Genomic DNA, 15,274 nt, shown 5'->3' with positions numbered 1-15,274 from the left:
GATCAAACTACTGGAAAATGCTCTATATGGGGCTAATTGAAAACCAGGAAAATAATCGAAGTAAAGTATACTTACACCTAAAGTTATTAATAGAGACTTGAAGCTGTGCAATGAAATTCATTTAAGGTTTATTCAAGCATGACTAAATGGAAAGAAACAAAATAATTTCATTTATATGCATATATAGCTCATTTCTGAAATTAACAGGAATCCGTCACTCTAATACCATATTATATAACAGATGTCATAAATGTTGATCTATTTTCTCCCTTAGTTAGCCCAATATATGTTTTACTCCATACTCCTCAGTTTTGTAGTAATGGTGACTTTTTTAGGGATGAAGGTGGGAGATGGGGAGGGGAGATTATAATACTTCTTGATTTTTCCAAATTTATGAAAAACAGTGAAACTGAAAGGAAACTCCCTCATACTGTTTTAATGCTCACAGTTTCATTCTGTTGATTTACCTGTATGAAAAATTAGCTGAAGATAATATAAACTAATTTTGATTTCTGAAAAATGTCCATACTCTAAGACTCAAATTCAGAGATGATGTCTAAGATCTCCAAAGTATAGCGTGATAGTAAAATGAAAGAAGTGCTCAAAAAGTTGGAAAATATTTTTTTTCCCTTCTGGAGTAAAGGATACCAAGAAAGCTATTTTCAAAAGAGTAATAGTTGTATTACTGTTACTGGAGAAAGTGTCCTTCTGCCAGCCACACCATTATCTCAGCAGGGCTTTGCGCTAGAAAAATGTCATTAGCTACAACACCAGGCTCCACAAGACTTAGACATGTCATGTTTTAAAGAACAGGAACACAATACTTGTGATATTCACATTGCACAGAGGAAAAGGCAGCATCTGACCTTGATGATATTTTAAACATTGGAAATGCCAGGGGTCACGGTGAGCTGTAATTCTTCTCAGAATAAGTAGTGTCCCTTTGGTGTTGAATTTTCACCGAAAGAGACAAAAAGCACATACAGAACCTTAAAAAAAAGTGTGATGAACAAAATAAGCCAAAAATGTTGAGAGTGTGAAATTAAAAACACCTGAGGAAAATTACTAGTGCAGTAATAATGTAACAGTGAACTTAGCTTGACTGTTCACTGTTTATCAGGGCTGTGACACTAATGTGACATCTGCTTGGCTGGTCTCTTGTTGGCGGTTGTTGCTTAAAGCATCTTAGTTTTACTCAGCTGAATTTGGTATTGGTCTCAACTGCAAAGGCTTTTCTTATTCTTTCCTAATATCCCAAGGGAGGAACTTCCCCAGTTTTTGAATCTACAGTGTTGTAAATATATTTGAATGATTAAAAGAGACCAAGTTGTCTCACTTTAGTGAATTAGCCCTTTCCAGAAAACCACAGTGGCTGCAAGCCTAGCTCATTTCAAATGCAGGCTCAGGTGTGTTTACATACTTCCACAGTCATTTAAAATTATCCTTATTTTCTCTTGCACAAAACGTGTTGCGATCATTGTACCTTGATTTTAAATAAGGCTTATGGGACAGTGAACTATGGAATGAAAATACTTTCTTTTTCTTAATGAAAATCTGAAAGTGTAACTTTTCACTTTCTATTCATGTTAAACATAAAAATTGAGAAAATTTGATCAATTGTTACGGCTATGGTTTTTAACCACTTATTTGACTTACTAATAATCCATTTTAAATTCCATGGTCTGGTGCCACATTTAATAATTTGTTTCTTATGAAAGTCTAATTTACAACTAAATCCAATTAAAAAAATAAGTCATTGTAGTCATTCAGAACACCACTAAAGAAGGAAGTACAGAGAAATATAATAGAAATTATATGGACAATAAAAAAATGTCCTTCTCCTCTAAAAATAAATGCTTAATCTTACTTTTACAAAAACAAAATAATTAATCAATCTGATGCATTTCAAAACCAGATGGGCTTCAGGACACTAATATAGTAAAATCTTACTGAAATGTGGCTTGACTGAAATTTGGATAATTACAGACTGTGTCAACAGTTTTCCACTTGTTTTGGGGACCTGGCCTCAGCTGAATGACTGCAAGGTAAAGAACAAACAAACTAAGCTTTCTATAAGGAACGTCTTTGTTAAAAATTGGTAAAATAAACAGGAAGTATCAGAAGGTTTGAAAGCAGAGGAGTAACACAGACAACACTAGCATGCTGGAGGGAAAAATTATTGAATTTTCCCTAGGAAACAAATTAATGAGATTAACATACTGTTTTGAACATTTTCAATGCTGTGTTGAATTCCTACCTAAATTAAGGATCAACTTAAAGATCTCAGTCGTTAAGCTCTCAAATCCTCCATTCAGGGGCATGTGCTTGGGAGGGATGACTTGTAGGAACAAGATTTAAATTTTGTTTAAATTTAAAAAAAGGTGGTTTTGCTAAACTGACTGTCTTGTCCATCAGACCAGTACTGACCAGCAGGAACTACAAGACAGTGCCCCACTGGTAAAAACTGTAAGCAAAGACCCCAGCTGCAGGTCATTAACAGACAATCCTGCTTCTCAAGCATCTGGGTAACCCTAATTATTATATGATTCAGCACAAAATTTGTTTTCCATTATCCAAGCACTTTACATATCCTTTGCAAGGTTATGCATTTTCATATCCAGATCCTTTAACTGCTATATTCACAATTACCATCTTTGTTTGCTAAAGACTAGAGCCTGCTGCTTTCAGCTCTGTCAGCTCTGGATTTGATTTGGTTTCCAGCAATTACCAGGAAGGTGGTTGCTATAGCTGCAATAATGAAAGGAGCAACCATGTTTCCTTGAAGACAATGTAAGCAAGCATAAATAAACAAATGCTTAAATATATTCTAAGTGGTGTTAATAACATAAATTACTGCAAGAGGGAAAATAAAATTTTAGCCCTTTTCAGTGGCTTGATATATATTAACCTTGCAACTTCCTACTCAATGCTTAGCTTGAGCTGATACAACTATTTTGACAAATATATAAAGTACTATTAGTTTTATAGGATTTTCTTCTTCATCATGACGCCAGTCACATTTTTGTTGCATTTGTTTATGTTACCACATTTTCTCAGTGACAGTCTGTCTCCATAATTTTGCCGATTCCTGTTACAGCAATAACAGGTGCATGGATGAAGATACATGACCAAAGTCAGGAACGTAAGAAAGTTTTAATTTAAAAAAAACCTGTTAAGTTGCACGGAACTGTGTCAACTCTGGTTCACTGAGTTTAGTTTTAAGTGTGATTCTTTTCTGACAAGTGACTGTGAAAACTGTACAGATTGTCATGGTTGTGTTTCAGTGGCTCCATATCAGTTTTGTTCAGGATGTTGTTGGATTTTTCTTAAACCACTAGACCTACCAATGAACCAGAGATTTGAAGGTCATGCTGTGTTCAGTCTCATGAAACACCAACAACAATAGCATTTCTGTGAAATGAAATCTCTCACTCACCTTCACAGCAAACCACTTCAAACCACTAGGGCAGACTGTGCTGTCAGATTTTCATGAAGTGGGAGTAAATCCATTCTACTGCCAAGCTAAAATGAAATCTCCCAAAAGAAACTTATGTTACACCTATGAAATAGAAATTAGCATTATGTATTGTATTAAGGTGGCAAAGTTCTGAGGGGCTGATCCTGCTAACTCATCATGGGACAAGCTTCCATCACTGTAACAGAATATGGGAATTATCCTACAGAGTGATTATTGTATCAATACTATATATATTACTACATATCTTAAGGTGTTACTTACCTGAATTATTCAGTATCCTTTCAATAGATCTTAATCTTTCCAGAAAATGATGAGCAGTTTCTGCTAATGGCTGCGTAAAGCTGACTAATTGTCTTGCTACTTGATTAAGACAAAGATATGTTTCTTTTTAGAGATACTGAGCACTGGAAGCATTGGGCCAAGATGAGTTGATGAATAAAATGAATGGAGCATATTTTAAAGCAAAATTCCTCTTTGCTAGCTATTAAATATGTTTAGCGTTTTAAGAGAAAAAGTAAATACCACATGGTAAAATGACATTAGTTGGAAACACTGTAATTTCTTTTCTTATCTGAATTCTGACTTAGCACTCTCCAAACTATTTTCCTTTTCTTCTCTCTTTTATTTTGCAGTTAACTTTGACCACTTTCAAATATTGCGGGCTATTGGGAAAGGGAGTTTTGGAAAGGTAAGAATCAATTTATTTTTAGCAGTTAAAAATCTACTAGAGAATTCCTTTGTGTATTTCTGGTTTCACCTGACTAGGGTAAAGGAACATAGGTTTTATAGCCTTTTACTTCTTAAAGATATCTGATCACCACTATGAAATTACTCTGACTATTCATTACATTATTTATATTATAATACATTCACTAAAATTAATTGAGTAAAAATGATTATAGTAATTAAGTCTCCTCAGTGGGAATTAGCAGAATTTAAAAATCAGTCCCCAAAACAAAAACAAAGAAAGAAGTGGGAGCAGACTACTTTTTTAGACAGTCCACTCTAGTTATTTTTTTCTTAAATCTCTGGACTTATTTGTGTCTTTAAAATAATTGCGGTATTATAAAGGCATTTTACATAGATTCAATACACTTGGGACCGTATAAACTGGCATACACTGTAATTATGATCATTGAGTAAATGTTTGTTCAATTCAACAGGCTTTTGATGAAACATAGAAGATTAATGGTTTGTTTATGCAAGAGTAGACAACCTTTCTTTCCTATTATAAAGACTATAACAAGGTTTTAAATTTTAATATGGGCAAATACAAGGCCATGCAGCTACAGAAAATCATATTATAAAAATATTAGAAACGGTTACTCGCAGGAACACATTTGAAGGTGAAATATAACTTCAGTAACTGATCAGGCAATAGTTATCTAGATCTTGATTTCAATGATTCTTGAGTATATGCCAGCTGAGTGCCAGTGAGTTACTTCTGTAGTTATGCATTAAGAACATACACAGGATTTTACTGGCTCTTGGCCTTCCATGCAGAAAAATGACTTTCATTTTACAGAGGCCGAAAATACTTCTTGCAGAATGGCATGGTCCTTCATGGCATGGTCCTCATTCGGTTCAGTAGTTTCCAAGAGAAACCCTCTTTGAAGCCAATAGAAGAATATGTTACTATTACAAAATGATATTCAAGTTCAAAAATCAGGGCAGCTGGAGATCTGTGATAGTTTATTATCACAATACAATGATGGAAAATAACATCAAACTAAACACAGGTCCAGGAGTGCAAGTTAGGTACAGGATAAGCAGTTAAAGCTATATCCAAATCATGCTGATTATCACAAAGATCACCTGCACCCCTCTTTTTTCAAAGCTTCCCTATTCGCACCTCTACCGTCTCTGCCCTTTCAAAGGCTCCCTCACCCTTCCACGTCATGCAGGAAAATAGAACAATCTTAAGTGCTTTTTGAAGGCTTGTTGGTTGATGCTTGATCCACTCTTCTCCGTTGCATTCAGGAAACTGGTGAATGTTTCTATGATATTTCTAGAATCATCTAATCTTCTTATAGGTTCATATGGCTGCAGTGTTCTTGTGAACCTGCCTTGGGGATATGTATGGGTGAGAATAAGATTTCACAACCCTGAGAGAACATGTTTAATGCAAGAAAAGACTCATGTATAAGTCCCCTCTAAACTTAAATCCTTATTTTGCAGCTGTCAAATGCAACAGAAGAAACCTTGGTTTAACAGGTTTATTTTTCCTGAATGAATGCAAGCTTCTGACGAATCACCTTATTTTTCCTACAAGAGACAGGGAAAGAAAAAAACCCATTTTAAAATGACCTATTATACCAGAGCCAAAAGCACAACATGGTAAATCAGTCACTGTTTCAAGTGTCTTTCTCTGTGAGTCAGTCTTGCCTTTATAGTTAATTTAGAAGCCTCATTGCTGGCAACTTTTCCTATTACTGTCCTGGAAGTACCTGGCAGCAGGAAATGTCAACGAATGATGCAAGACCTCTAATCTCTGTTGACTTGCTCTTTACTGTTTGGGGTCTCTTGTGGTCTAGCATCCTGCAACATGTAACACCGTGTTCAGTATCATGACTTCCTTAAACTGCCTTCTTCCTTTATGGCTGCTCTGTGGCCTTTTCTGTTTTCTGAGAGCAGTAGGTTGTTTTAAGACATGCTCTACTTTTTTATTTTATTGCTGTTGGTACAATTGCTCTCCCTCTCTCTCTCTCAATATTTCTTAAATTACTCTGGTTGCTACAGCAACCTTACCTCCTGCAGCAATATCCTGCAGAGGCCTATCTGATGTGGCAGAGACTCCATGCAGCTCCATTTGCTCCTGTGCACACAGCTCAAGGTGATCCTCAGCACCTCACCTCCTCCACTGGGGCTGGCTGCTTCAGCAGCTTTGCTCTGTCCCTCCCAGCTGGCTTCAGAAAGCAGCTCCCTGCATTTTCCTTTGGCATTTTCAGTTCACAGTAGCAATATTTGCTGTTGCAGGTATTCCTAGGCCATTTGGTATCAAATGCTTTGTATGTCAAGAACTTTTTTTTTCTGAGAAGTGGCCACCTGTTTTAAGATGCTGCCTCAGTACATGCTGTTTCTTAGGGACATGTTAAGAGGAGGTGCAGGCTTGTACGCACTGTACCGTCTTCCCCAGAAAAAGTGAAGATACCTCACAGCAGTTGGGAGAAGGGCAGGAAATGGGTGTGGAGAGAAGAGAAACAAGGAGCATGCTCTTGTTTCTGGCAACAACCAGGCTTGCTTCAAAGGTGTCCTTTGAGAGCTCAGGTTGCACCCTGGTAAGGGGCAGATGAAGAAGGTGAGCTCTGAGCCTGTGTAGGACCATCGCAGCCACAGCTTTTGTATAAGTTAGTGGTTCTTTTGTTCAAGCCAAGTGACATGCAAGCTATGGCAGAATGGTGTGGAACCACTCTATGAATACTTGACCCCACTCCTGGGCACATGTATACATACCTGGTGTACATATCTGTACATACAGATACTGGTACAGACCTGCTACAAGGGTGATAGTGGTACCCAAGCAAGGTATGTGGCACTCCTCTAAAAGTAGCCTTGCTGGCTTTAGTGACCTTGCTTTGCTAGGTAGATGAAGGTAGCTCTTTACTTAAGCTTTGGTGTCTTCATATGTAACATATTTCTTTTTCCAGAAGAACTTTAGGCTAGTTATGCTTGGCATGTTTCAGCTATTGCTATTTCCAAATACATTTGAAGTGGACCAAGTCAGAAATTTCGTCCAAACAGGTTTTATTCATATAGTAAATATTTACCTTCTAAGTCAATTCAGAAGTAGACAATTTAAAATATTCAAACAAAAAATGCTGAACGCTGGTCTAAGTAGCTATTTCTTTATGCCATGTGATACCTTAAAAATGCTCTCTCATGTTTAATCTGGGTAAATTTTTCCATTTTGATGTATGTAGAGCTATCATTCTCATCAAACAAAATATTGCAAAAAATTATATATTTGAAGATCATCCAGTAAGTACAAAACTGACTAGGAGTGAAATACAAGAATTGTCATTGTTCTTTACTGCAACAGTAACCATATAACTACAGGCTCAATGCTGCAAAATAATTTGTATTCAGGTGCAACAATTAGTTTCAAGGATATTATAGTACCAATTTTCTTCAAGTTGTCTGTTCATGGGAACAGGTATATTGAGCAATCTAAGCTCCTTAAATTCAAATTATGATTTCAATGTACAAACTCTTTCCCCTATTTGTCTAAGATGCTGAGACACAGGACTTAATTCTGATTAATTTGGTTGTATAAAACAGTGACTTCCTCTGTTGAAGTAATTGAAGTTACACTGGTATAAAACAGATGGGAGTCCAGAATCATGTCTGCACTGATTGAGGGTACTTTACTAAATAATATGTAAAGTATTTCAGAAAAAATATGTTGCTATCCTAAAAGCAACATAATACACAACTGCAGAATATTAATATTGTTTGACAGTATAACCACCTATTTTTTTTAGCTTGAGTTAATATGAAAGGATACTAAGCAGATGCTTGGTCCCTGCTTCAGCTGTCATGGTTTGCTCAGGGGAATTTAGGAATGAATCTCTCTATTTCAAGGAAATTCCCTGGCAGTGTAAAGCCAAACTTATGGCATCTATTCTCCAGCGTCTTTGCGTAAATCTTTACAGCTCTGCTTGTAGGCTGAGACTATGAGCATTAGTTTTTCAGAGTATGTGGGTAAGAGCAGACAAGGTAGCAGTATTTCAGGCACATGCTTTATAGCAGATCTGTCGGTTCCCACACTGACTGTGTGTCAAGCTGACTTCTGTCTTGTAGTCCCCTACATCTAGGTGAGTGTCTTCTGCCCATGCAGTGCCACAGCCCCTCTTCTGGGCTGTGATTACTCATGGCATCTATAGCTTCCTCATCTGATCTACTGACCTAAGATGCATAATATTATGATACAGGAGTATGGATGAAGTGTGTACTCCAGCTGCCAAGTCTCCACCTAACAGTGACCTTGCACAGAGGAGCTTTCTCTGACTGCAGTTTTGTATCTCTCCTTTTTTTGTGACCTGTCATGAAACCTTATCATGTGGTAGTTTGAGAAGTCTAAGTGTTCATGTACCAAACTCAGACCAAAATGACTTTATTGAGACCAAGTGCACCTGCTCCCTGCTATTCTTTCCAGACCAATCACATGGGAGCTAGAAGTCTTTTGAAGTTAGTGGGAAACAGGAGAAGTCAAATTTTTCAGCCATCCCCATCTTTTGCTCTGGGAAGAGCTTCTCTGAAGCTATGTATGGCTGCTCAGCCAACACAGCATTATGCAGCTTTCTGCAGCAAACCATTAACAAATTCTGCCCCAGTTTTACTCAGCGTAACTCTCTCGCTTCACTTAGCTCTGAAATAGCCCATAGCAGCCCTAGTGGCTGTGTGACCTCTTAATCTGCAGACCAAACTCCATCTATAGGTGCTCTATTTTTTGCATGTGAAATCAGAGCAAATTGAAGAAGGTAGTTTAGAAGTGGACCACAGCATATGTTGCTCCTGAAAAATAAAGTTTAGCCCTGCAGTCATAATCTATTGGTTTTCTTCCTTTGGATTTGAGGGAAAGTGGCTCCAAGTCACGCTCCGGTCAAATTTCTTTTAACCTGATAGTTTTGAAGGCAACTCATTGTTACCTTCTCCTAGATATAAAAAAGATACAACCCTGTGCTAACAGCTAAAACATGTAGAAAAACCATTTTTAGAAGAGGAATGTTTTCACAAGAGACTTTAAAAAATAAGCACCATATAACTCCAAAGAAAATTAATGGGGATTCATATTGCCTGCCTTTAAACATGTACAACACAGATGCTTACATCCAAGCTAGTTATCTACAGTCTCTTTAGGGGGAGAAGCCATCCCTCTAGAGATGGTTCCTGGACCTATTTAGACCCATACCTTAGGTGGAGATAGATGTGCCTGTCACTCCCTGCTGACTATGGAGCCAGATAGCTGTTGAGTTCGTGACACTTATATTTGGTTTGAAGCATCGCCTGTAGAGACTGCTGAAGGAGTGATACCAGTTTGAGCAGGGCATTGTCTGGGCTTTGGTAAATGATATTCACAGAAAAATTGAAAGATGATGTTTTAGTAATGTGAGCGTGACAGGCTTCCATACTGATATGTGTAAATAAGGCACAGACTTCCGCAATAATGAGTCATCACAGAAGTTGTTTGTTGAGGTGCCAGAGCACCTGTTTGTCCCTATTTTAAAAATGATTCCTTTGGAAAGAATTTAAACCATAAATAAAAAAACCCTAGCTTAAACATTTCCCATTAAGACTGCACATTTGAAGAGAGCTCGAGGGATTTTCCTTTCTTTCCTGCAGTAGTGGAAGAGTTTCAACCCATTGACGTCCTGTTCAGACGAAGAGGTAACAGCCAGCAGGTAGAAATGCCAGTGAAGATCTCCACTATGATTGAGTGCTGTCATAGCAATGTCAGATGTTTTTCACAATAACATCAATGTTGGTGCAGCTTGTGTTTCCTGATTTTTAGTAAGAAGTAGCTTTAGTATATTCATTCAAATCCTATTGATTTTGAAACCATATTAAAAGATGTGTGTAGGTATACATTACTAGAAAATGTTTACTATCATTCTACTTTAAAGCTGTGCACAAGGCAAGCTTCTACTAACAACAGAAGGTCTGTTTCAACTGTGCTGAATACCGTTGTCTTTACTGGCAGGTAAGAGAAGTGAGTGCCTTCTGGAGTCACAGCAGTGTTTCAAAACCTGTTTACATTACACATTTAGGTGCTCTATGTGATCCTAGTTTGCTGTGTTGGTCAAACCTGTAACTCTCTGACGAGTAAAACCCCATTCTCTCAGCAGTCTCACTAGTTAATGGCTCAGTAGGGAGGCTTTTTATGTAACGGAACAAGAGATGGCTGCAAACACCTCAGTCTTGGCCAAGTTTCACATGAAAATCATGCTGTAAATTCATGTAAGTGAATGAACTTCTGGACTTAGGTTCTGAGCCAAAATCCATAAACGCTGTACTTTATAATGTGATTCACTAAATTGGAGTGTCTACATAGTCTCAGAGAGGATGTCAGGAACTGCCCCTGCAAATTCTGCTTACACTTTTGAAGAACCTGTGGAAGCTTGAAGAATTAATTTCCATTCTTCCAGTTCAATCCCACCTGCTACCTCTTCTTCCCCCAAAAGGCCAAACCCAATTTCCCATTGTTCCACAGCCTGGGTTCTTTCCATATAAGTGTGAACCTTTAGTTATCTTAAGGACATCACCAACATTTAGAATTTCCGTAACAGCCCAAGGAGGAAAATGAAACAAAGTTTCAGTAGTCACCATTGTGCAACATTGATGGGCTGAAGACAAAACATTACCATCTATGTTTTACTTGATTAGCAGAATATCTCCTGATATTAGGAAAGGTAATTAGAAACTCTGCTTAATCACACCTTATCATTATAGGTTAGAAGTAGTCTATTAACCCCTTTCTTTGGAGTATATTTGAGCTGAAGGACACACTTAATGGCAATAAAGTTGCAGAAAAATAAATGCAGTTTTGTTTAATTGGCCCAGTTCTTCTTCAAGGGACTGGAAAAAGGTAGAGGAAGTAAAATATGCTGATAGTATGCTCCTAGAGACTTTCTTCTGCTTTTAAGAAATAAGTAACCACACAGTAGGTCTCTCTAGGGTCCTCACCCTGGTGCTTGTGATTTATGACCAGGTCCAGAATCCACATGACATCTTGTTAAAGACAGAGGTTTCAGCTGTGGGAAGTTGTCTTAGTATCTCCAGACCATTTCTGAATTTTGAGCATGCAAGTTCCTTAAAATACAACTCAAACCCAAAGGATTTATTTTGGGTCAGTACCATGATGTAATCTGATCTTTGAGCACTAATTTCATGTGTGTATACTATTGTGTGTATACTATAATTTTGTGTGTGTATAATATGTGAGTGTATGTGTGTGCATGTGTGTATGTATGTAAATATACATATAAAAGACTAGTGCCCACACTAAGTGAATCTAGAATACCCTTGAAAAACTACAGAGTTGTGATATCTAAACCAGGCACTGCCAGTACATAGTCTGTATATGTCCTGATGATGAAAAATTCCGATTGGAGCCTATGGATGTATCAGTAATATAAATGTTGCACCAAAATAATAGTTTCAGCTAATATACTCTTGGCAGTGAAAACACACTAGGAGTGTCACTTTAAAAAGTCCTGATTAATTAACAGGAAAAACCCTTCAGAGCAAAAGTCTGTTGAGGATATAATTTTGCTCTGTGTTGATAAACAGGGGCTGTTATGAAGATGAGATTTACACCAGTTTTTGGAATGAGACACAGAACAATCTTATATTTCTATGTTGCCAGAAATCATATTTAAAATGGTGGCTCTTGGATGTGGTGCTGGTGATACTCTCCAGCTTCATTCAAAAGGTAAACTACCATGATGAAAAACAGTCCAGGCCTTACATGCAGGATTTTCTTCCTGCATTTACAAAATTATTTGACTTTTGTCAAAAAAAAGAAAACAAAGTTAAAGAAAAGAAATTTACTGCCAGAGACTGAATCATTGTAATGGTCTCTTGTGACTTCAGAAATAATATGATGAATCTCTCTATGAGAATTAATTTTCTTTTCAATGATAATTAAGGGAGCATAATTCTGATATTTAGATGAAATACTGAGCCTTGTGAATGTAGGCTATGTTTATGTTGCAGTAATCAAGATGTGTGTATTGACTTGTGGGAATGAGGACAATGACTGTGCATTTTCTTACACAGGAGGCAGTAATTTCTGTGACTAATGAAATAGCCTGTGATCCAAGCAATTAAAGTGTATTTCTCCCAGCTTTACTGTGTAACTTCTGAAAGTTATACCACTTTTCTGTGTGCCCATTTCTTCTTATTCAGGGGTGGCATGTTCTTTTGTTAATTTGTTAATTACAAACTATTACAAGGAACCCTGCATAGCTGTGATGTGGCCTCTCTGAAGCTGTTCCTAGGATGTAGTATCCAGATCTGGATTATTGAAATATCATAAAAGGCTCCTTTTTTTTTAAAGTCACAGCTGAATTTCCTTTCTGTAGGTGTCAAACTTTCTCTTTTACTTTGCTGTCAATTAGGTGTGCATTGTACAGAAGAGAGACACCAAGAAAATGTATGCAATGAAATATATGAATAAACAGAAGTGTATTGAGAGAGATGAAGTTCGAAACGTTTTTCGGGAGCTACAGATAATGCAAGGCCTGGAGCATCCCTTCCTAGTCAATCTATGGTAAGCAAACCTCTAAAATTCTATTAAGGATCTCTTGTTTTCTTCTTTTTGCTGAATCAGTTCAGGCTGTGAAAGGGTGGAAAGCTGAAGAGTATGAAAAAGTTTTGGTGACCTCTTTTTTAAAGGTATTTAGGTTTTGCAGATGGTTTTATTTTTCATGAATATTTTAAAGATGTCCTTTCGCATTGGAATATTTAAACATCACATTCACCTTATCATTTCTGGTTTGGTTTCTCTCCAGATAGTTACAGCAGTGTATGGAAATGTGTTGTTCTGTCCAGCTTCATCATTTATTTTTGACAATACCTGGACTAAACATCTGTTATAAGGCTGTGGAATATCAAGCCCAACCATTCAAATAAAACTTCTTTTAATTGATTCTCAAAAATCAATTACTCTTAAAAAATGGCTGACATGGAACAACAGAAAGGCATCTTTTTGTCACCTGGAATTTCTCTTATCTTCCCTGTGCTAGCCACTGAATGCCTCAGTCACATATGAATGTGAGAAAATATTGGTCAAGTAAAGAGTAGCTTCAATTACACCCTCAACTTAAAATATTTGCAGGCTTTTATGTAGTGATAGTAGTAATGGAATGTAGACCTATCCTCCCTTATCTGAAAATGGCCTATATAATTAAAAAAAAGGAGACATAAACCATTATGATATGGAAGTTTTTCAGTTTGTGAATAGCTTGATTGGTTGCAGAGGGGTCACAGTGCAAACAGATCTGTTTTGTGAGTTTTAGCAGTCTTACTAGAGGTCAGTGCCTAACCTAAAGTCTTTTGCCCATCCTTTAGCTCACTCTTGACCTGTACAGGTGAAAAAATTCTTGTTGTCAGCTTAGCACCTTTCATGAATTAAAAGCCAAGTTATGTTCTGGCTTGAGTGAGCACAGCTTTAGTATAATTGCACTCACTTATACCAGCAAAGCATTTGATCCCAAAATTTGTTCAAAAAGGACCTAATATATATGTGTCTCAAGTGCTCTACACTCGGCATGAATGATCATATTCGAGCTAACCTAATATCCTCTTGGAGACTTAGAGAAAAATATATAAACATTGTGACTGTAATACAAAACTTTCCCAGTATATTTTCCAAGGTTCCAGCAACCTGTACTTTGGGGATTTCTTCACCAAAGATGTGGTATCTCTGTGCTTAAGAGCCTGTGGATTTTTCTTTCATGCATTTGTCTAATCTCTTTTGAACTCACACAAACTTTTGTTCTTTATCAAGATGTGGCAAAGATTTCCACTGTGTAACTAGACACTGTGCAGAAACAGTCATAGGTTAACGTGATCTACAAGATACTTTAGTAAACATAACAGTGGTGAGGTTTGACTAAAGATCAAATATTTATTGTGTAACAAAAAGTATACTAGTTTCCAATTACTGAATTATAATCAGCTAATAAATATTCTTTCTTGTTTTCTTTTTTCATGCCAAAGATTAAACCTGAAATAAGCAATACCTTAAAATGTGTTGGGTGTGATGATGATTTTTATTGTAAATAATTAATTTATTCTTCTCATGCTTCTGAGATACTGTCACAAGACTCAAGACTCAAATGTTATACTATATGTGTATATGAGAAATGTAGAAAATTAAAGAGAAACTTAGTACTCTAGAATTAACAAAATATTTCAGGCAAAAATCACACTATTCAAGATGCTCCAGTGCACTACCAATGTTCTATATTCAATGTCTCTAGTAGTAGTTATAGTTGACCAGTCTATCTAGGATGCTTATTAGGTAGAATGACAAGATATTTCTTTGAAAGGAAGGCACAGAGGGGAACTGCCCACCCATGAGATCATGTAATAAATGACAAGTCACCTCCTATGGATGTGGCCTGGAATTTATCACTTGCATTAATGCTTGTGACCCAGCTCAGTGGCCAACAGTCCTGTCTCCATGTCACCAAGGTTAGTTTCCAGGTCTATGGTATGAGACAGAACATGGAATAGTCTGAAGTCTTACATCCAGGTCTAAAATCAGTGCCCACATTTAGGGATAGTATTGCGAAGATATGCAATTTCCTTGTGCAACCATTCAGCCCTTTTTGCCTTAGCATCTCAGTGCTTCACAGCCTGAAATGCCCATGTAAACAGTATAGTTTGGTTCTCCTTAGGGTCAAAACATGAACGTGTGAAGGTACAGCTAAGCTAGTAGGTGAAACAACATTCAGGAACATTCCCAGGTGCTGCCTGATGCAGCTGGATTGACCTTTGGCATGCGCCTGTCCCATGTGAGTGAGCCCCTTTTCAAATAGCTCCTGGGATAATTCCAGACTCACAGTGTCCCACAGATCTATATGGTGTGGCCAGCGCCCTTCAACAATAAGGACTTCCTAGCAGAGGCACGAGCTGCTCCCTGCCAGCTGGCCTGAGTGTTTGGAAATGCGCCCCAGCATGTTTCATCTACTATGATAACCGGAGTAGCTAAATGAGAGTAGGAGATCCTACTCATTCTTTGTACCAGGACCATAATATGTTTCTATAATTAGGCTTGCACAATCCTAA

At 37.3% G+C, this 15,274-nt stretch overlaps 1 protein-coding gene across 1 annotated transcript in view; it reads left to right on the top strand.

The window, feature by feature from the left end:
* The window catches only part of STK32B (serine/threonine kinase 32B), a 183,298-nt gene that overhangs the window by 27,593 nt on the left and 140,431 nt on the right, over positions 1 to 15,274 (top strand). The window contains exons 2-3 of the mRNA XM_074865036.1: positions 4,111 to 4,166; positions 12,598 to 12,749. Of these exons, the coding sequence (XP_074721137.1) occupies positions 4,111 to 4,166; positions 12,598 to 12,749 (208 nt within the window). The remainder of the gene's footprint in view (positions 1 to 4,110; positions 4,167 to 12,597; positions 12,750 to 15,274) is intronic.

Source organism: Strix uralensis, chromosome 4, assembly GCF_047716275.1.
Source record: "Strix uralensis isolate ZFMK-TIS-50842 chromosome 4, bStrUra1, whole genome shotgun sequence".
In the NCBI taxonomy this organism is placed as follows: domain Eukaryota; kingdom Metazoa; phylum Chordata; class Aves; order Strigiformes; family Strigidae; genus Strix; species Strix uralensis.
The sequence above is the reverse complement of the archived record's forward strand: the minus strand, read 5'-3'. Positions and strand labels throughout refer to the sequence as shown.